General features: G+C 46.5%; 1 protein-coding gene across 1 annotated transcript in view; it reads left to right on the forward strand.

The window, feature by feature from the left end:
* Positions 1 to 23,107, forward strand: part of LOC119373889 (uncharacterized) — a 72,362-nt gene that overhangs the window by 38,079 nt on the left and 11,176 nt on the right. The window contains exon 3 of the mRNA XM_037643946.2: positions 17,603 to 17,748. Coding sequence (XP_037499874.1) covers positions 17,603 to 17,748 — 146 coding nt within the window. The remainder of the gene's footprint in view (positions 1 to 17,602; positions 17,749 to 23,107) is intronic.

Consider the following 23,107-nt stretch of genomic DNA (forward strand, 5'->3'; position numbering starts at 1 on the left):
GCAGCTCTCGAGGAAAAAAACTTGCAGCTTCGCATACGTCTGTTAGAGGCACAGAATGCTGCCGATGCTCGCGCACCCGTCGACGTTGAAAGTATCGGTGCAATGAACCGAGTGACTCAGCAGCCAATATGTCCCCGTAGCTTTCTACCGCTCTTCGACGAGAAGAGAGACGACTTAGATGCGTATTTTCGTCGATTTGAGGTGATCGCAAGAGGACAAGACTGGCCCAAGGACAAGTGGGCCACTGCTCTCAGCATGCTGTTGGTGGGTGAAGCGTTGAAAGTATTTGGTCGACTGTCCCCGGAAGACTCCTTAGATTATGAGAAGGCAAAGGCGGCTCTATTGCAGAGATTTCGATTTACTGCCGATGGATACCGGGAGAAATTCCGCTCCAGCAAGCCGGAGGACCTCGAAACTGGCCAACAATTTGCCGTTCGTCTGCAAGGTTATTTTGACCGGTGGGTCGAAATGTCGGAGACGCCAAAAACCTACGAGGGCATGCGAGACCTCTTAGTCTCAGAGCAGTTTCTGAAAAACTGTCACTTCAAGCTAGCAGTATTTCTAAAGGAGAGAAACTGCAAAACTCTGAAAGAGATGTCCGAGTCATGTGACCACTTCATGGAGGCGCAACAACAGCGTAATCTTGGACAGTTTCGGGAAGTGTTTGGAATCTCGTCTACAGTAGGGGAGAGTAGGCAGGGAAAGGAATCGTCCAAATCTTCCCAGATATGCTTCCTGTGTGACCGCGCCGGACATGACGCTTCTTCATGCCGAGCGAGAACCAAGCAGCCCTTTTGTCACGTTTGTCAGAAAGTCGGCCATCAAGTGAACAGTGACTGTAAGAAGAAGAGCGGGAAAGGCCAAGTTACGTGCGCAGTGGTTCCAGTCAAACGGGAACAAACGCAAGAAAGGGAACAGCTTACGACTGACCCGGTGGAGGAGTTGCTCGGCGTTTTTAAGGGCGACGAGCAAGAAAAGGGAATCTGCACAGCGAAGAAGAGGTCTATGCCAATATCCGCTGGGTGGGTTTTCGGAAAGAAGGTAACCGTACTACGTGACACAGGTAGCAATACTGCGATAGTGCAGCGGAACTTGGTTCCTGACGGAGCTTTGACAGGAAGATGCGGAACCATCATCCTTGCGGACGGAACGTCCTACGAGCTTCCAGAAGCGTGGATACACCTGTCTTCACCGTATTTTACAGGGCGTCTACTTGTCAAATGCATGGCACGTCCCCTGTATGAAGTGATAATAGGAAATATACCAGGGGCACGAGCACCTTACGATCCTGACCCGGAATGGACCTATAGGGAGGATCAGGAAGGTAACGCTCAGAAAGGACCCGAAGACTGCGGGGTGCTGAATCCCGTGAGTGTGGCAACAGCGAAAGGCGGAAAATCGAATTGCCAGTATGGGGAAGGAACAAGGTACTCTGCCATCACAAAAGAAGATCTTCGTGCTGCCCAAAGGGACGATCCATCGCTAAAGTCGTGTTTTGAACGAATCGACGTGGTTCGCCTTACTAAATGGGGCACTCGAGAAATGTTCTTTATGAAAGATGGATTACTTTATAGAGAGTGCTATCTTCGCAACGGGAAGAAGATCAAGCAAGTTGTCTTACCAGTGTGTTTGCGTGTGTATGTCCTGAAGGTAGCCCACGACAGTCCTCTGGCCGGACATCAAGGAATAAAACGCACAAGCGACCGCTTGCAGGAGGCGTTTTATTGGCCCGGAATGCACGCAGAAACAAAGCGGTTTGTTCTGTCATGCGACGTCTGCCAAAGAACGGTGCCTAAAGGACGACTGGCTAAGGCTTCGCTAGGCCAGATGCCTATTATCGATACGCCCTTTGAGAGGGTGGGGGTAGACATAGTAGGACCAATGCAACCATCTTCGTTGAAAGGCAACCGATACATCTTGGTGCTAATAGATTTTTCGACGAGATATCCCGACGCTGTCGCGATACCATCCATTGATGCACCTACTGTTGCAGATGGACTTCTTGAGATGTTTTCAAGGATTGGAATTCCCAAAGAAATACTTACAGACAGAGGCTCCTGCTTCACGTCTAGTTTAATGCAGGAAGCCATGAAGGTTTTGTCTGCCAAGATGATGACCACAACACCCTATCACCCCATGTGCAATGGTCTAGTGGAGCGCTTCAACGGAAGCCTGAAACAAATGCTCCGAAAGTTGTGTCACGAGAAACCTAGATCATGGGATCGGTATCTAGCACCCCTGCTTTTTGCATACCGGGAGGTTCCCCAAGCAAGTATGGGCTTCTCACCGTTCGAGCTTATCTATGGCCGATACGTACGCGGACCAATGTCAATAATGAGAGAGCTGTGGACGCAAGACGAAGTGAACCCCGAGTTAAGGACAGCTTATCAGTACGTTCTGGATCTACGCGAACGTATTGAAGACACCCTGCACCTGGCCCATAAAAATTTGTTAACATCAAGGGAGTACCAGCGTCGCTGCTACAACAAGAAAACAAAGAAGCGTGATCTAAAGGTTGGGGATCAGGCTCTTCTTCTTTTACCGACTACTCAAAACAAGCTGCTGCTCGAATGGAGAGGACCGTTTCCCGTTGTCGGCAAGAAAAACGACGTAGACTTCTTGCTTGACCTGGGGAACAAAGTCAAACTCTTTCACATTAACATGCTAAAAAAATACTATGAACGTACTACGGTGTCGAAGGACATGAACTGTGCTTTTATCGCCATTGAAGACGAAGCTTGTGATGTGCAAATACCATGCTTCAGTAACAAGCAAAATGATAGTTTGGCAGAAGTCAAACTCGCTGAGACGCTCTCCCCAGTCCAACGACGAGAAATCAGGAACCTCCTGGAGACGTTCAAGGATGTCTTTTCTGATGTGCCTGGACGGACGCATCTTGTCGAGTGCACACTGAATTTAACATCCTCGGTACCCATCCAAGTTCCACAGTATCCTCTGCCTTTTGCGCTGAAGGACACCATAGAAAAAGAAATAGAAGAAATGTTACGCCTCGGAGTCATCGAGAGGTCAACGTCTCCGTACAGTTCTCCACTGGTGGTAGTGAGGAAGCCAGACAACACATACAGGCTGTGCATCGATTTTCGCAAAATAAACGATGTACTCGAAGCCGACGCAGAGCCGATTCCCCGAACCGACGTATTGTTCGCGGAAGTAGGGGGGAAAAAGTACTTCTCAAAGTTTGATTTATCCAAAGGATACTGGCAAGTTCCCATGGCGGCCGAATCTCAACCGAAAACAGCATTCGCCGCGGAATCCGGGTTGTATCAGTTCACGTGTATGCCGTTTGGCATAAAAACAGCGTCAGCCGTATTCACACGCCTCATGAGAATATTACTGAGAGACATGAAGGGAGTCCAGCACTATATAGATGATGTTATCGTCGCTACCGATTCCTGGGAAGAACATGTGTCGACATTGCGCAAGCTATTCGAAAGGATCAGGGAGGCCGGCCTTACCATCAAGGCACGGAAGTGTGAGATTGGACTCCACAGCGTGGTATTTCTAGGCCACGAAATTGGTGGCGGCAATGTACAACCATTGGAGACCACAGTAGACAAGCTCCTCGCTGCAAAGCGCCCTGAGACAAAGAAACAGGTTCGATCCTTCCTGGGGCTTGCAGGATACTACAGAAACTTCATACCGATGTATGCAAAGCTAGCTCAGCCACTAGTGCAATCTACCAAAAAACAAGAAAAGAATAAAGTTGAATGGACCCATGAAAGGGACCTGGCTTTCAAAAAATTGCGTACTGCGCTCGCCAGTCGTCCCATTTTGAAAACTCCCGATTTTGATAAAGAGTTTGTGTTGCGAACAGACGCTTCAGAGATTAACGTTGGTGCTGTGTTAATGCAAGAGCATGACGAGATCCTACATCCTGTAGCGTATGCTAGCAAACAGCTTCTACCTCGCGAGACTCGTTATTCAACCATTGAGAGAGAATGCTTAGCGCTGGTATGGGCGATACAAAGGTTTCACGTTTATCTTTACGGCAGACACTTCACTGTACAAACTGACCATCAGCCGTTAGAGTATCTACAGAAAGCGAGGTATTTGAACAGCAGAGTACTCCGTTGGAGCCTGTTGTTGCAGGAGTACACGTTCACTGTTAACTACATCAAAGGAACAGAGAACGTTGGAGCAGACTACATGAGTCGCATTTAAATGTGAGTGCTAGTTTCGTTTTGTTGCACATCATGAGGTGCGATTCAAGACTGCAAAGAAAAAGGAAAAATACTGATATATGATGTAATTCTAGGTTGTGTTGTCACCTTGAACTGTACATTGGACGGTGAGACTTTCCGTGCACTTAGCTGAAGTTTTGTTATAGGGCACAAAACTTTCAAAAGGGGGACTTGTGTGATGGGAGAAGTGCGTGAATATTGTAAGTGCGCGAATATTGTGTGCGGTGTGACGGAGCCGACATGGACAGAGCGACACGGGAAGAAGCGCAGCGGCAAGACTTGCGCGAAGACGAAGATGACGATGGGTTGTGCCACGAGGCCACGAGTGGAAAAGAATTGGCGGGCCGAATGACGTAGCTGAAGGTGGGCGCGAGAAGCGTGCGCGTGCTGTGCGAGGCAGCTGCAAGGGCAGTGTTCGATCGAGCGGAAGGAACGTGGAGGCTGGTCGTCAGCGTCACGGTCGGGTGTAGTCCCGAGTGCCTGGCAGAGCTCAAGGGTCGGAGTGGCCTGCTTCACTTGGCCTCAACTTCGACGGCGAGTCCATGGAGCCAGCCGGGAGCTACCGCAGCCACCAGTAACACCGTCGGGTGTAGGCCCGAGTGTTTGGTTGCGGTCCCTTATCCACACGTTCGTGTACAAGACTGCGTGACTTGGGTATCCACGGTCTTCGTTCCACGCCATCTCCGCCTAGGCATCCACGTGAGCGGTGCCCTGTTCTTCACCGAACTCCGACGACAACGGCAGTCCCGCGCTGACATATCTTCCACGTCGACGAGTCCCGCGTCGGCGCATAGAACTCACCGGTGAGACTGTTTCGATCACGCTAGGACTAAACTTGTTCATATGTCTTCTTTGGTTTCATAGGTTGTAAAGTGTCGTCTTACTATTAGTGTTCGATGTTGTGTGTGTTATGTTCGTGAGTTTCTCCATAAAGCGAAAAAAAAAACGGAAAACAGCCTCGCCTTTTTTTGGAGAACGTTTCTGTCTTCGACGCAACGTACTCTGGTCTCTTGTTCATTCTCGAGAATCCCATCACATTATTTCTATCGCGGACGTGTTCAGCTTTCCATTGTTGTCCCTAAAACCCAAGGCTTCATGTAGACTCGTGCCCACACGTATACCTGGGTGAATATCGCCACATTCAATCAGTACATGTTCCATCGTTTCCTTAGTTCCCCCGCAGCACGTACATTGTTCTTCTTCGTTACTGAATCTCGCTTTATAACTACGCGTTCTAAGGCAGCCCGACCTTGCTTCAAACAGTAAAGCGCTTCCCCTTGAATTATCATAAAACCTTTCCCTCCTTATTTCGTTTTTTCCTTTTCGGTAGTTACTCAGAGCCGGCTTCTTTTCCATCGCTGTCATCCAATAAGTCCTCTCCGCCTCTCTGACCTTCCGCTTAATGCTCCTTGTTGCCATATCGCCCGCACTGCCAGCCGAATATTTACTGGTGAGCCTCCTAGTTCTTTTTCTCCACTGCGTGTCAACGCTTTTTCTATACGAATACCTGAAAACCTTCTCTGCCCATCTACTCTCCTTCATTTTCCTCAGCCTCTCTTCGAATCTCATTTTGCTCTGCGCTTCCCTCACTTCAAAGCCTGTCCATCCCATATCACCCTTTACCGCCTCATTTGTCGTCTTCCCGTGAGCGCCCAACGCGAGGCGGCCCACCGTCCTTTGATTTACATCCATTCCTGATTGCACCTCTGACTTCATGCACACCACTGAGTTCCCAAATGTAAGCCCCGGAACCATCACACCCTTCCACAGCCCTCGAAGCACCTCGTACCTATTGTATCCCCATAAAGCTCTGTGCTTCATAATTGCAGCATTCCTCTTTCCCTTTGCTACCGATGCTTTCTCTTGTACCTCCATATATCTATCCCCCTCATTTACCCATACTCCGAGGTACTTGTACTCGCTTACCCTCGGTATTTTTTGGCCCTGTATTAAGACCGTGTGGTCTCCGTGATCATTGAATACCATCAATCCACATTTTGTTGCACTAAATCCTAGTCCTAGAGCCTCACACTCCCTTCCGCATATATCTGCCAGTCGCTGTATATCATCTTGACTGTCCGCAAATAAGACAATATCATCAGCATAAAATAGACCTGGAAGTTTCTGCTCAACCATCGCTCCGACCTGTTTGTGTGACAAATTAAACCCAATGTTGCTACCTTCTAGCGCTTTTTCCATCCTCGCCATGTACAGCATGAATAACAGCGGGGACAAAGGGCATCCCTGTCTCAGCCCCTTGCTAATTTCAACGCTGTCCTTGCTACTTATTCCTTCCCATTCTATACAAACCGTATTTTCTCGGTATATTTCCCTCAAAAGCTGTACACAGTCGTCACCTATGCCCACTTCCTTCAATATATTCCACAAAATTTCCTGATTAACGTTGTCATACGCCCCGGTGATATCTAGATAAGCTACGTATAAGGGCCTGTTTTCTATTTTAGATATTTCTGTACACTGGGTAAGAACAAACAGATTATCGTCTAACCGCCTGTCGATTCGAAATCCATTCTGAAGTTCTCCCAAAATATCGTTTTGTTCTACCCACGCTTCTATTTTTAATTTTACTGCCTGCATCGCCAACCTGTATAGCACCGATGTAATTGTTAGCGGTCTATACGAGCGAATGTTATCCCTTTCTCCCTTGCCTTTATAGATTAAGTTCATTCTACTTTTTCGCCAACTGTCTGGTATTTCCCTCTCCTGTAAGCACTTTTCTACGGCTTTCAGCAGTGCTTCTTTAGTGTTATGTCCGAATTCGTTAATGAGGCTGACGGGAACCCCATCTAAGCCCGGAGTAGTGCGCTTAGGAATTTTTCCTACGCACGAACATACTATGATTAGAGTCACTAGAAAAATGTCAGAGTATCGCATCTGTTTTCCGCGCACCGCCGCCGACGCGATTGGCTTACTCGCATCACGAGACCTCTCGCCGCCATATCCCTTCCAAGCGCTTTGGGTGTAGGCGCGTTGAATGCAGAGCGCGGCCGGACATTTAGCAGTACCACGGTCCCTAGAAGTACTTCGTCGCTTTTTTATACGCGTCATGCAGATGCCAGAGTAGCTCACCAGTAACCGAACGTTGCTGGTGAGCTACTCCGGAAATTTCGTATATTTTTGAATTCCGTGTGGAAAACATTAACGTCAAAGAGCGTCGTAGCCGCGGAATGAATTCGCCCCCCTCGAAGAACACTCCTTTCTGCAGTGAACTACACAAACTTTGCTGGAAAAGATGTCTTGCAACAGGATACTTCACCTTTACGGTTCGCTATGTTCAGCGATATTGAAAACTACATACTACATACCTTTCTATTTGCTTCGCTGTTTATATCTCGATCTGTTGAACAGATTGTGCATGCATTTCGAGTTATAAGTGTGTCACGCACGAGAGCGAAATCGAAGACTTATTAAAATAATAACTGTTTCCTGTATACCTTGAAGGCAATTGTCGCGTGATCATTTGCCACTGCGCAAAACTGAAGCGTGGAACTTTGTTGACAAACTTGATATAAGGCAATATGTTATTAGGCGTATTTAATTTTTTTTTTTCAAAAAAAATGTTGCTAATGCTGCATTGCGCCGAGCGCACCCTTACAATACTGTTTAGTGGGTGAGAAATGGTCACAGTAAAAAAGAAAAAAAAACGGCTTATCCTCCCACGCATTGAGGGAATCGATTGCATGCGAGCCCTAGCTCGTATACACATACTGTGTTGCAGTAGCATGCGCGTTAAAAATTTTCGGGATGTGCTATTTCTGATCAAAATAACATAAAGCACTGCGCCGAGGAAGTTTTAACAACAGTGCATTACGAAAAAAAAAAAGTTGAAATTAAAAGCAGTGCAGAAACCGTACCCTAGCTGTTTACGCGCTGGCAACGCCAAAAAAAGGAAAACTTTGTCGGAACACAGCAAAATATTTGCAAATGCACTGTAACGTTGGGAACATTAAGGAGACAAAAAATAGGAAATGAAACAACTGAGTAGTGACGTCAATAATTTTTGATGGCCTATTTTCTACGTATGTTAGGAAATGACAATGTATTCGCAAAATAAAATGCACCTTACCTACCGCACGCCGATTCGCCCGTGCGTTCGGCTGCTGGCGTTCCGAACTGAGACAAATACTTCACGCACAACTTCCACTTACCGTACACACACCACTTCTATTACAGATAACACCCAGCTGAACAGCAAGCATGGTGCGCAAGTAAGGTATGCGTCAGCGATCAGTCGAAGGACGCAATGCTGAATGTTCTCGATGTTCGATAATGTTCTCGAATGCGCTATGAAGTGAATCTGAACACCGACTGCAAAGCTAGCGCAAACAGTCAACGTTCACCAAGTGTCGAAATAAAGGGCATCTCGTACGGTGATTACGCTAATGCAACTATACAGCTCCGGACCTCGCGAACACACCCGGCCGTGAAACGAAAAGAGACCGATGAAGCCACGAAGAGAGTTCGCGAGCACATGGCAACATTCGCCGCACGTTTCATTAACTACACCGCTTACCTCGCAGTCGATTCATGACTTTCGATGACTCGGAATCACTTCTGATATACTTTTGAAGAAACACACACACACATATTGCAGTTACGCCGAGTGTAACATGGCATCGAGGTGAAAAGATCGGTCACTTCTCAACACACGCTACCAACGCGCCGGACGGTCCGGAAGGGATATGGCCGCCGCCGCCCAATGTTGCCCGCGTGCAGCCTACCTTTGCGGTACTCTGAAATTTTCCAGTAACTCTAACTGGATGGATGGATGGATGCTATGAGCGTCCCCTTTATAACGGGGCGGTGACATGTCTGCCACCAGGCTCGAAGGATAAAAAAAGAAAAAAAAAGAAAAAAAAACTTCCTTGTTTCATGTTGTCCTAATGCCTTATCTACATTGATTAAATCTATGTTATTATAACAAAAAATATAAATTCACAGTCCATCTCTCTGCCTCTTAAGGCAGAATAACCTTTTTTCCCCCAATTATTTATTTTTGTACTTTATCTCCACTTTTCTGCCACCAATACTCTAACCGTCTCTTACTTATTTCTATCGCGGGCGTGTTCAGCTTTCCATTGTTGTCCCTAAAACCCAAGGGTTCATGTAGACTCGTGCCCACACGTATAGCTGGGTGAATATCGCCACATTCAATCAGTACATGTGCCATCGTTTCCTTAGTTCCCCCGCAGCATGTACATTGTTCTTCTTCGTTACTGAATCTCGCTTTATAACTACGCGTTCTCAGGCAGCCCGACCTTGCTTCAAACAGTAAAGCGCTTCCCCTTGAATTATCATAAAACCTTTCCCTCCTTATTTCGTTTTTTCCTTTTCGGTAGTTACTCAAAGCCGGCTTCTTTTCCATCGCTGTCATCCAATAAGTCTTTTCCGCCTCTCTGACCTTCCGCTTAATGCTCCTTGTTGCCATATCGCCCGCACTGCCAGCCGTATATTTACTGGTGAGCCTCCTAGTTCTTTTTCTCCACTGCGTGTCAACGCTTTTTCTATACAAATACCTGAAAACCTTCTCTGCCCATCTACTCTTCTTCATTTTCCTCAGCCTCTCTTCGAATCTCATTTTGCTCTGCGCTTCCCTCACTTCAAAGCCTGTCCATGCCATATCACCCTTTACAGCCTCATTTGTCGTCTTCCCGTGAGCGCCCAAGGCGAGGCGGCCCACCGTCCTTTGATTTACATCCATTCCTGATTGCACCTCTGACTTCATGCACACCACTGAGTTCCCAAATGTAAGCCCCGGAACCATCACACCCTTCCACAGCCCTCGAAGCACCTCGTACCTATTGTATCCCCATAAAGCTCTGTGCTTCATAATTGCAGCATTCCTCTTTCCCTTCGCTACCGATGCTTTCTCTTGTACCTCCATATATCTATCTCCCTCATTTACCCATACTCCGAGGTACTTGTACTCGCTTACCCTCGGTATTTTTTGGCCCTGTATTAAGACCGTATGGTCTCCGTGATCATTGAATATCATCAATCCACATTTTGTTGCACTAAATCCTAGTCCTAGAGCCTCACACTCCCTTCCGCATATATCTGCCAGTCGCTGTATATCATCTTGACTGTCCGCAAATAAGACAATATCATCAGCATAAGATAGACCTGGAAGCTTCTGCTCAACCATCGCTCCGACCTGTTTGTGTGACAAATTAAATCCAATGTTGCTACCTTCTAGCGCTTTTTCCATCCTCGCCATGTACAGCATGAATAACAGCGGGGACAAAGGGCATCCCTGTCTCAGCCCCTTGCTAATTTCAACGCTGTCCTTGCTACTTATTCCTTCCCATTCTATACAAACTGTATTTTCTCGGTATATTTCTCTCAAAAGCTGTACACAGTCGTCACCTACGCCCATTTCCTTCAATATATCCCACAAAATTTCCTGATTAACGTTGTCATACGCCCCGGTGATATCTAGATAAGCTACGTATAAGGGCCTGTTTTCTATTTTAGATATTTCTATACACTGGGTAAGAACAAACAGATTATCGTCTAACCGCCTGTCGATTCGAAATCCATTCTGAAGTTCTCCCAAAATATCATTTTGTTCTACCCACGCTTCTATTTTTAATTTTACTGCCTGCATCGCCAACCTGTATAGCACCGATGTAATTGTTAGGGGTCTATACGAGCGAATGTTATCTTTTTCTCCCTTGCCTTTATAGATTAAGTTCATTCTACTTTTTCGCCAACTGTCTGGTATTTCCCTCTCCTGTAAGCACTTTTCTACGGCTTTCAGCAGTGCTTCTTTAGTGTTATGTCCGAGTTCGTTAATGAGGCTGACGGGAACCCCATCTAAGCCCGGCGTAGTGCGCTTAGGAATTTTTCCTTCGGCCTTCTTCCAATTGAAATTCTCTAGTACTACATCTTCGTCGGTTGCTCTCCTTTGCGTACTTTTACTCACCGGGGGAATCCCCTGGGGGACCTTTTTAAACGAATCGGCTGTTATCTTTCGAATGTAACCTAGCGCTTCATATCCTTCGAATTTATTTCCTCCTTCATCTACCATATGTTGTTGCATTGTGACAGACTTCCTACCCAGCGCTTTTAGGTGGCTCCAAAATATCCTAGGCGCGGCCTTCTTCTTTTCGCGAATCTCTGTCATCCAGCGTTCACTTTCACCTTTAATTTTTGCCTCGACTAATTTCTGCACAATGGATTTTTGCTCTATGATGGGATAGTGGCGCCCTCTCTCGGTCGAGCGGCGAAGCTCGGCGGCTGTGTCGCTTGAACTGCGTGACCATAAGCGCCGCTTGCCTTCGGTAGCCATCCTACCTTCGGTCTATTGGCCGCGAGATCGAGCGGAGTCGCCGCCTGGCGGCTTCTGGCTGAACCGCGCCTAGTGTGGATTGCTCCATGCGTCGTCTGCTAGCCACGTTGTGTTTGCATGTGCGCGTACGTCATGCAGGTCTTCAAAAGGCGGTTTGTTCCTTTGCGTTAGTGCAACTTTAACCGCTCGTACGTACGTCTAACACGATGTAAAGAAGCAGTTGGCCTTGATCGGCTGTATATGTACTGTTATAAGATCAGTGAGTGCACTTGTCGAGAGTGCTGTGTGTGGTCGTCGTACCGTCCGTTCACGAGAGTCATATCAGTATAGGTGCCGCTCTGTGGCTCAAGCGCATTGCAAAGTGCACTTGGCGTTGTCCTAAAGATGATAAGTATTAAATATATAATGCAAGTCTTTTAGAGGCTCGGTGGTAAAACAAAAAAAAAAAAGTTCTCATGCACTTGCGCGTTGTGGTTAGGTGTGTAACTTCGGGACTGTCGTTTATAGGTTACGCGACGAGCTTTAGTTGTGTACGGTCCTGGTCCCACTACAGAGAAATATTTGAGTCAAGTCACGTCTGACCCTTCGGTACTTAAAGGGAGTGTATACCGCTCGGAAAATTTTTTCTAATTGTGGTGAAAATGAGAAGATTGTTCGTCACAGCGGCAGCAACGAGCATGGTTTTGTCCCATAAAAAAGGAATTATATTTTTAATTTGATGCTGAAAATCGTGAAAGAATGACCGCTAGTGTCACCCAACGGCGACGTGGTTCAATCCACTGGTATGACAACAAATTAACTAAAGTAGTCTCATTTTGCTTATAAACAAGCATGTATAACTTAAAATTGTATTTTACGCACTTGAGGCAGCCTTCGGTTGCGTCAGAGAGTAATTTTTTGCCTTTAATTTTTTCCTCACGCGTCTAAAAATGCGCCCGGTGGCGCTGCTTGCGGCGCCGCCTTCGATATCGTCTGCTTCAATTCATGCGCTATGCCATGCGGTCCTCCGCGCTGGTCGTACCGTGCCGCTGTATTGCTGTTTGGACGTCTCACATGTGCTGCGCTGTGAAGGCGTGCACTTATAGTCTCCTTTTGATGAATCAACTTGGCTTGGATTGGGGCAGCAGTGCCGAAATAAACGCATAGACTGCGATTACAGCAAAATAAGTGTTCTGTAATCGTATAATAAGGCTTCATTTAACCGCTAGCGCGCTGAAAACTACTATTACATTCATTGCATTAGTGTTCAGCGAAAATAATTTAATCCTACAGAACCCACATGTGCTTTCGGTTTTAATATTTACCGGCACTACAATCGTCATCGCGTCCACCTACCAGCACTGTGGGCATGTTTCACGCCAATGGAAGAAAACCGAACGCAGATCGATAAATTCTGTTTGAAAAATTTCTACTCACTTTCCAGAGAAACCGCTGCAAGGTTGGTCACTTCAGACGGTACGCTTTCGATTGCGGTACAGAACAGAAAAGCGATGAAGGACGGTAGATAGTCCCTTTAAGTTGTCCCCTAAACAGAACAGGAAATGAAATGACACGGAAACTGTAAAACTGAGTTTCCTTGCGCAATTTTAACGTGTGGCGAAATGTATACAAAGACACCCGTGTACTTAGATTAAGGTACGCGTTGAAGAGCCCTGATGGTCAAAATGAACCCGAACGGCGTAATTTACAATTGTGTCGTTGTGATTTCACGCAAAGCCACATCTTTTTTTCTTTGCATTATCTTAGCATTTGTGTCGCGTTGTTATAGTAGATTGACGGAAGGCAGCGGACATTATTCGCATGGAAAAACGCACTTTGGTCCCGTGAAATAACCGGGCCTTTGTCCCATTACTGTCGTGCAAGTAATCAATCGAAGAAAGTTCTGTGCTGTACAGTTACCTTTGTGTACTGTTACTGGAATAAAAACAAGCGTGTGCGTGTTAAACGTCTCAGTAGCGCTGAAGCTCTGTCAGCCACGTAGCTTTCCTCAGTAAAGCTATCAACTGTCCTACATTTCATGGAGAACTGAATAAGAAATTCGGATGAATATTTGAGCACGCAGTGCACATAGTGCTATATTTGAACTCATCGTGCAGGAATACGGGCTTTCTTTTTGTTGGGGGTTATCCAGATGAACAAGAAGTAAATACTTAATTCAGTCGCACTACAGCAGTGTGTAGTAAGTGGAACACAAGCTAAACATGTACAAATAAGACAACAAGAAAATATCATCCATTGCGAAAACGCCGACTGTTGCCGAAGGCGAGCAACCCGTTCGTTGGCAGAATGCGCTTCTCTCAGTAATAGTAACGTTCAGCGCGCTCCGTGCATTAATTCTGAAATGAAGAGCGCACATTTACCAGAAAGCTGCAGTGCAGTCAAGGCATTTTGTTTGCCGGAAACCGTGTCAAATCGCTCACAACGAAGCGCTGTTGTGTCCGTTTGTATACGCGCCGAGAACCGCCTATCCACACTAGCGCGGGACGGTGCTGTCACCTGTAGCCCGATCTCGCGGCGAATACATCAATTTCACAAGGAGGCTGCCATTTTTAAAGCATTTCACCGCCGCAGCGCCGTCTAGCGCCTGCGATGATTCGCCGCCCTTCCGGTGTGTGGGGTTCCGCGGCGGTGTATGCAGTGTATACGCTCAGTTCACAAGGTATTGCTGTTCTTCGTGGTACACGGGCAAAACACAGCAAGGCTTCGCGAGTGCAAAGGCGCTGGTAAGTAATCGCTAAGCTGTCAGCTTCAATATGGCTGAAAACAGCAAGCAGCGATGGCCCACGAGAAGTTCCCGCAGTAGCGGCGACGATGAGTATAATGCCAATGCAGTTCTTAAGCAGCTCGTGTAAATTGGTAAATTGCTTTGTATGTTTTGTTATAGCTGGCCTTGTGGGGCTCCTGGAATATGCACTATAAAATAGCGTTAGCCATTAGGACAACTCTCTAAGTAATCGGTGAAACGTAAATGGAGACGAGCGAACACGTAAAGCAATTTCTGGCTGCACGCCAGGTGCGCGCATTAGTGTTTAAGGTGACTTCCGGGTTTCTGTGCCGTGATTATTCAAGTTGAACGTAACTCTAATCCCTAACAGACCATTTGGTTCCGCTTGGCGCACTGCAATACAAAGTTCATGGAACGAAGGGAGCACAGGCACCGATATATGCCTGTGTTGATTCGTGTCGTCGTCGTAGTTAAAAACTTGTGGCCTCTGATTGTTGCGCAGGAAAAGAAAGAGATGTACGACGGGTGAGCTCAAAATTCGGAGTAGAAACAACACGATGATAAAATTAAAATAATCCTGTTGCACGTGTTGAAGCACGAGTAAGTTCGCTTCGGCGCGAGCAGCCGCCACTAGCGATACGCCGAAAGGGCTTCTATCTGTGGTAACTATATTGTCAGTTTTGGTGAGCATTTGAGAAGCTTTACGACGAGCGCACGTGTTCAGGTAAAGATCTGGCTTTAACGAACGTGGGTCGATTATTGACGAGACCCCGGTTGCCGCACGAAAGAAAAAAACAAAACGAAAAAAGGTGCGGTTGTCATAACGTTATCCCAGTCATCGTCACAAAATTGAAAAGTCGAGAAAGAACGTACTCTCGACGAAACGTTAGAGGCGCGTACCTGCGCCAAAGAACACTTATGTCATGCGAGCCTTTCTGTCATGTCGATTGGAAAGTGCTAATTTGATAATCTGGAAATTGCACGCGCTACGGAACATTTTCCAGCCGCAGGTACTGTAAATCATGTGCTGTAGCATAGAAATCAGAGATGATGTTATGAGAGATCAACTCTAAGCCAAAGAGTTTGTGTATTAATCGTCAGCTTTGACATTGGTTTTCTTTGATGCAGATGATAGTGTACCAGCACCCAAGCACAATCACAAGCTGGTGTGATGACTTGAAAAAATCGCCGTAAGTGCAGACACCACATATGATGTACTATTGGTTGGAGATGAAGGCGTGCGACCTAAGAGAAGCGAAGTTATTTAAAAGCATGGTGCACTTCGCATGCCTCGGCTGCCAGTCTCTTACGCTTCCGATAGCTTTTGTCGCAGCCAAACACAGCGCAGGGGTAGCGTGTCGACCTGTTATCGTCCGACATTTCGATTTTCGGCAGCACAATTGCTTTAGTGCGTCGAAAAATGGAAACACACTGACCTCTCACGCGCCACGCAATGCAAAACGCGGGAATCCGCACACACCAACGGCAGTGGCCGGACGTCGGGACACGCGGTGGAGGGGGAGAAAGTGGTGAAAATGCACCGGTTCGAGGCTACGCTCCTCCTATCCGTGAAAACGGTCTATAAGTGCATGTCACTTAAAATGGTTGACTGTTTAGAGTACGATGCGTACTACTATGGAAGAGCGGTAAATCGTCCTCCTCTCCCTCCCCCGAAAAAAATAGAGCGCCTATTGAAGTTCCTTCTTTAGGAAACACGTTTGACGGCTTACAGAATAATACACTGTACTAAGGGAGAGCTTAGCTGTCCCTAACGAAGATTATGATTCTTCTGGGTTCATATGGACTGTACTTTGGGAAGGCCCTAAGCTGTCCATATTAACGGCCTAAAGAATAATGGCTTTCAAGTGACGAGTACGAGGACGACGAGCACTAAGGCGTGCTCCGAGTTAGTTGTTTCTTCCATACACGTTAGTGCCGCTGGTGTTAGGTCGAAAACGTGAACGTCCAGGCAAATTTTCACAGGGATTGCGGGATGATTTGTCAGCCGAATGAGATATTTTAGCTAGAAACAAGGAAGCTTTATTTCCCCATGCCCCTAGTAGTTGCATTTGCAGAGATAAAGTACTTACGCTTGGAACAGAAACTAGCTGGCGCTGCCTTCTTTGCAGAGGTGAATGGCAGGCGTAGCGTTGCTCTACGACAGTAGTCCTCAAACGGGGGTCCGCGAAGCCATTCTTGAGGGTCCGCGAAACCCATCCTCGAAAAAAATAAAAAAATAAAGAGCGTTGTTTGGAGGCACACTATGTCCCTTGACAGCGACCCCTTCTGATTCCTGATATGCTTCATCGCATAGCACTTTTAAATCGCGGCGGAGCTGACTTATCTTTTAATTATCGTTCCACTTCTCCATGAGAACTCTGTAAAGCTTTTGTTGCAGTTTTCTGCGACATATGCACACGAGCAGCTTCTGCCAGGCTTGCATATTTCAAGAGCAAACCTTGCTAGAAACAGGCTGAATGTGGCTGCAGACCGCACAACTTATTGACAAGCAGTTGAGATCGAATTGGCGTGGTACTTTGGTTTGACCATTCTTTGTAAGGTAGAAACAAAAATGCGCCTACTTCACGCTGCATGTGCTAATTTATGACGCCCCCCCCCCCCTTTTTTCTCTCACTGCAAGGGGTCCCTCCTCACTTCCCTCAGTCCACAAGGGGTCCCGGAAACATTCATGGCTGAGAATCACTGCTCTACGGGTTTATCCCTTTCAGGCGCGATATATGAAGAACAGTTTGTATATGCGTCAGAGTTGCACAACATTGCTTTATATACGAGGAATATCAGTAGTGAATTGTCTCCTACCCCGCTTAGAAATGCAGTCGCCCACTCGTTCTTGCTTGTTGGTTGGTTGGTTGAAAAACTTTAATCGGTTGGTTGAAAAACTTTAATGGTTGTGTCGCATGAAAATCGTGCGCGATGAGCTGATTTCACTTGATTTTGTGTGTTTCCGACTGCGCAAACGGAGATAACAGCGCGTAGCCGAGGAACGCGAAATCCTTATAGGCTCAACGCTTAGTGTTGACATAGTACTAGTGATTAACGAAGAAGTAAGTGGCGAGGAGGAGATATTACCTGTAGGAAGGGTAGTGAAGGCGAGAGAGGAGCCCCTCTCTCGTCTTTGAATTCGGAGTAGTTTAGGGGCCCTTTAACATGCACCCAAACCTAAGTACACGTGCCTCCAGCATTTTAGCCTCCATCGCGAATGCGGCTGCCGCGGCCGGGATTCGATCCCGCGACCTTCGGGTCAGCAGTCGAGCGGTACAACCACTAGACCACCGTGGCGTGTGGGCCTCACAATCGGTGCGGAGTTTTCACGCGTAAAACCGAGAATTCTTTTTACCGCAGGTTACACTTCAAACAGCTGCACTGTACCCGGAACTTCACGACGAAGTGCGCCGAGGGTCTGCCTCGAGTGGCTGCCGTGCTGGCGTTGGACGCCGCGGACGAAAACATCGAGGCCGTCTGCACACCGGGCACTGAACTTCACACGAGTGAGTAGGGCAGTTAGTTCTCTATTCATGGCAACTACTATCGCTACGACCATAGAGTTTCCTAAAATTAACTAGACGGGACTCTGGCGCTGCGATCGTTCAGCTACTATGGGAATGATGGGTAGTACACAAATTTGCCTAGTCTTCCTGCTTGCGGCTTCAAACGTACTTGTGGCTTTGTTTATTGCTGTGTTTTGGCGTTCGTTTCGGATAAAAGAATAGACCGTTGTGAACTTCGTGACCAGGTATGATTTGGTGAGCCTAGAAAAGTTAAAGTCATGAAGTGGAACTGCTGACTTTTGTTGAACTTTGTTTTGCGACAAAGCGGATGCAAGCGACGCGCAGCCGAACGGAGCCGAAAGAACGAAGTTTGGACAAATTTGTGTACTACCCATCATTCCCATACTGGCTGAAGCGTCATGCGTTGCAGCTCCCATAGAAACTAGCGCCAGAGTTCCCTCTAGTAAGTATTGTAGGAAACTCTATGGCTACGACCACGTGCTTAAACGGAAGAAGCTAAAGGAAATGCTTACAGTCTGCATCACAGGTGTATGTGCGCCACGGCATACTGTACACAGCCTTCATGAACCTCCCGGGGTAGCTTAGCTAGGCTGTGGTGTAAGATTTCTGAGCTCATGGACGCGGGTTCCACTCGCGACCACGGCGGCCGCATTTCAATGGGGGCAAAATGATAAGGACACCCGCGTACTTAGATTTACGCGCACGCTAAACAACTCCGGCCGGTCAAACTGTGTCCCCCTACCATGGCGTGCATCATACACATGTCATGGTTGTAGCATGTCAATGCCCCATGAACAACATTACTGAGAGAATACAATAGCGCGCATGTGTGTGTCGCCCTTGAAGGTTTGAACCCTTCCGTCACTCTAATAGTCTGCTGCCGAATGGGGCGTAACTTGGCTTAAGATTGATTTCATGAAAGGCACGGCACCATTCCGTCAAGAATACACACGGCTCCGTCGAAAAAAAAAACAAAAAAAAACTCACGAAGTCCCTTATGCGTTCACCGAAAACGATCCGAAGGCGAAAGCCATAAACGTTTTCTTCTCAGTGGATGCGTTGATCCTGCCCCCCGCCCTCCGAAAGCTTGGCTCCAGGATCTGATGCAGGAGGTTTTGCACTGCCTCCGTGATCGGCCCACTTTTGACCAAGCTACGATGTCTTGACGTCACAGTGACGTCATAATGATGTCACAGGCTTTGGCGATTTGTGAGGTCATTACGACGTCACGTGATGACGTCATCACACGTTTTTCGTACCACTCGTGTTTGTTCCCGACGCTGTGGGACGCCGACACCGATGGTCAATTTTCGCGTTCCATGAGGCATCGAAGGTTTTCACATTACTAATGTAATTGCTGAAGTTTTACGCGTCAGAACCACGATATGGCTATGAGACACGCCGTAGGTGAGGGCTACGGAAATTTAGAGCACTCGGGGTTCTTTAACGTGCACCTAAATTTAAGTACATAGAATTCTAGCACTTCGCTTCCACCGAAATGTGACCACCGCGGCCGGGATCGAACCCGCGACCTCCGGGGTCAGCACACGAGCACCGTAACCACTGTACCACCGTGGCGGGAATTTATCTCTTAAGATTCCCTGACCGTGCGCTGCCGGCGTGCGTCACTCGCAACAAAGCACATCATGGAAACCATCGGTGCTGCCTAGCATAGATGGTTTCCATGACGATTGGCTAGTGGCATCACGTGATATCGCGAATCCACCGCTAGATTTGAAATGCGCGCGCTTAGACCGGAGCGGTCAAAGCGAGACCACATGACCTGCCGGCTTAGCCAATGCCAGCACATCAACAGAAAGTGCACCAGCAGATCAACAGAAGAACCAATTAGGATTTCGCTTTCACGTGTTTAGAAAAGCCGAATTAACGCACCGTGACGCTGCGCTTCATCCAAACGCTTAAAGTTGCTGAACGATAAAGACAATACGGGGAAGAACATAACAAGTCTCTCCTACCTGCGCGAGTGTTTTTTCTTCTTTCTTTTTTTTTAACAGCAGAGCTGTTTAAGCAGGGTGTAATGTGTCTGCTGAATCCGAAAACTACCATTATCCTAAACCGGCATGCGCTCTTCGTCCTCTTCTTCATCTTCTGTTTCGCCCCGAGAAAACATGCGCCGATTTGCCCGGCGGGCAATGCAATAACTCTGATGGGAAAGAGAACGAGTACAGAGAGAGAGAGAGAGAGAAAGTGAGAGAAATAGATAGAGAAAAAAATAGAAATAGAGAGAAAGAAAACGAAAAGGGAGGAAAAGATAGAAGGCGAGAGAAAGAATAGAGAGATAGAGAAAGGGCGAAAGAGAGAGAGAGAGAGAATTAGAAAGAGAGAAAAGAAAAAAAAGTAGAAAAATATAGAAAGACAGAGAAAGACATAGATGAGAAGAGAATGAGAGGCAAAGAAACACACACAAAAGAGGTAGAAAAAAGAGACACCAAGCATACACATGTATAGCATAGTATAGCAAGAGTTGGGAAAGGGAGGTTAGGTTGAGGAGGAGGGAAAGGAGGAGGACAACGCCCCCAGCTCCACCGCTTCCTCACTCTTTGTACCACTTGTGTGTAGCTGCTCCAATATTTTTTTCCTCGAGAAGGTGAGCTTAGCCTTGGCTGTTCCTAAGCTCGCCCATTGCAACGCCCTGAAGAGCGAGAAAGAAAAGAGACACAAAACGGCACTCCGCGTGAGCTAGCTACGAATAGCTGGCCGGATGTGCGTAAAATGGAGTTTCTTTTTTTTTCCCGTTTATCATAATGTGGGCTGGTTACTCGGCTAATTTCTGGCGCCTCATTACAACCGCCGAGAGATGTGCGCCGTACGCTCATCTCGTGGCGACTTCGAAAGCACCCCAGCTCTGCTCTTTGTGTTATTATATATCTACAATCTTGCCGCCCCATTCTTGTGTAACTTGGCGGGAAATTCCGTCGCTTACACGCTGGTAATAAAAAAAAAAAAGGAAAGCTTGGAGACGAGTCCAGGAACACGCTTTTGCCTCCAGCTTTGTTCGCGGCGGCGACGACGACTCAAATTACGGCTGTTGGCCAATGAAAGTGGGACATTATAGTAAGCTCTGCGTGGGAAAGCGATTATCTATGCTAAGAGCCACTTCTCGTATTCCCTGAAGTGAGTTAGGAACTTGCGGAAAGCTAGTTCCTTAACCAGAAAGAAAAGAGACAATTTGCAGCCCAGTTGCGCAGAGCTTGTTTAGACTGCGCCCCGCTGGGAACGACAGAGCACCCGATGAAATGGTATACCCTTTGTACGTAGCACACTTGTGTAAGAGAAGTGCTTGTGTAACACGAACGCCAACAGAGAAAGCATAACGAAAGTTAGTGCAATTCTTTTGTCATGACGATAACAGGAAGGAACGCGAGTAATAACCTTCACTTAATTACCGCGTTAGATAGGAACGCAGCAATGTGTACGCGGTGGTTATCTTTAGCTCTTAGTTGCAAAACAACGTAAAACACGTATGACGTACCTGCGCTGCGTACGAACATAAAATTGCGTAAATTATTAATGGTAGTTTGTGTTTGGAAAGCAAATAGTTTTTTGAAAGTTGATATTTTCTTGCGCGGCCCTCGGAGTCTCTATGAGGACTTTTATCGCTGACGAAACGACAACGCAGAAATCTTTGACGTGCTCCAGGATTCTGGTTCACATTGCGTAAAACGCTAGGAGACCAGGATGGCAGATGACAGGCCAAGTGATTACCGACGCATGAAAAGTTTTTATTTGGAAATTGACATGTTTAATGAGTTGCGGTTAGCGCACGTCTAGTGGACGCTGCAGGCTGTCTTATTGTGCCGCTTTTTTCTCCCTGCGTGCGCTTTACGTGGAATAGAACTTAGCATGGTGCATGTTCGGATAGCGGTGGAATAAAAGATCACCAATTCGGCCACCTTTCCATCTCACTGATGAAAGATTACGGTTCACGTTCGATTGTGATTCCAGCATATTCCGACTTGAAATGCTGAAACACCTTTATGCCACTGATTACAAACGAATACGTATACCTCGGAACAAGCTGTGATCCTTCTCTCCCCTCCCAAAAAGAAATAGTTAGACAACTGTCGTACTTATTTTAGCAAGATTTCTTGGATTTCAGATGAAAGCGTGCATTCTACTCGCTCAAGAGTAAGGTTGCAGATCTCCGATTCCGTAAAGCTGCGCGAAGCACCAGATACCACAGTTACGGGTCCTGTATCTACAAGGACGCGTTGCCGCGCTAGTTGGTTGGGATTCATTACACGGAGCAGCGCAACACGACAGGGACCGAGAGAGAAAGCACAAACGTAGCGCTAACTTTCAACTAACAACTTTATCTGCAAAGTCCTGTATTTGTTAGAGCGTCTAAAGCCAGTAAACGTGATAAATGAATTTATGATTTACGGAAAATTGGCCAAAAGTTAAATTTCGTGAAACGTATTCTATCGTTGTGATAAACTTTCACTCGCGATTTAAGGTATAATTCATTAAATTACTACTATAGACTTTTAGATATGTTGCTCTAGGAGTCGTTAACGCAGTTATGATGGCGTCCTTTAATAGTGCATTTAATAATTGCGAACTTTGATTATTGAACATGTCGCACACTTTCCAATTTTGCGAAATTAAAGCAAATATATTAAATAGTAAGTTGAAACTTCACACCCTGCAGTTACTTGGCTTGAGTTTTTCGTTAAGTGCAACGAATTTCATGAAAACTGGTGACGTGGTTGCCGACAGAAACAATGTTGGTTCCCGTGTTTAAATTTTACGCTCAAATTGCCGTGTTTAAAGTGAAATAATATTTCGCCGCCCAGATCTCAAATCCTAATTAAAGCTAGATAGTGCTACGAGTGACAAATGTAACGCCGTTTTGGGCAAGAAATTGCTCGAAAGTAATCGATTTTTAAGTGCTTAGCATTCTAGGGGCGCGGCTTGTCATCCATCCGTACATCTTATGTGGCGTGATTACGTTCAAAATCAAGTCGTCAATACAGACCTAAAACAAGGCTAGCAATGCTCAAAACCAAGTTAAAATAAACGACCGAGGTCTCAAATAACATAATGAACAGAAATAGCCAAGAAGTGATCAAAATAATTAATTTAAAATCACAAAAACATTTCGGAAACATTCGGTTGAGTATGTATGTATGTATGTATGTATGTATGTATGTATGTATGTATGTATGTATGTATGTATGTATGTATGTATGTATGTATGTATGTATGTATGTATGTATGTATGTATGTATGTATGTATGTATGTATGTATGTATGTATGTATGTATGTATGTATGTATGCATGTCAGGGCTGGGCAAAGATACTTTGAAATTGTAT

The sequence above is a fragment of the Rhipicephalus sanguineus genome, chromosome 11, assembly GCF_013339695.2.
Source record: "Rhipicephalus sanguineus isolate Rsan-2018 chromosome 11, BIME_Rsan_1.4, whole genome shotgun sequence".
Taxonomy (NCBI): Eukaryota; Metazoa; Arthropoda; class Arachnida; order Ixodida; family Ixodidae; genus Rhipicephalus; species Rhipicephalus sanguineus.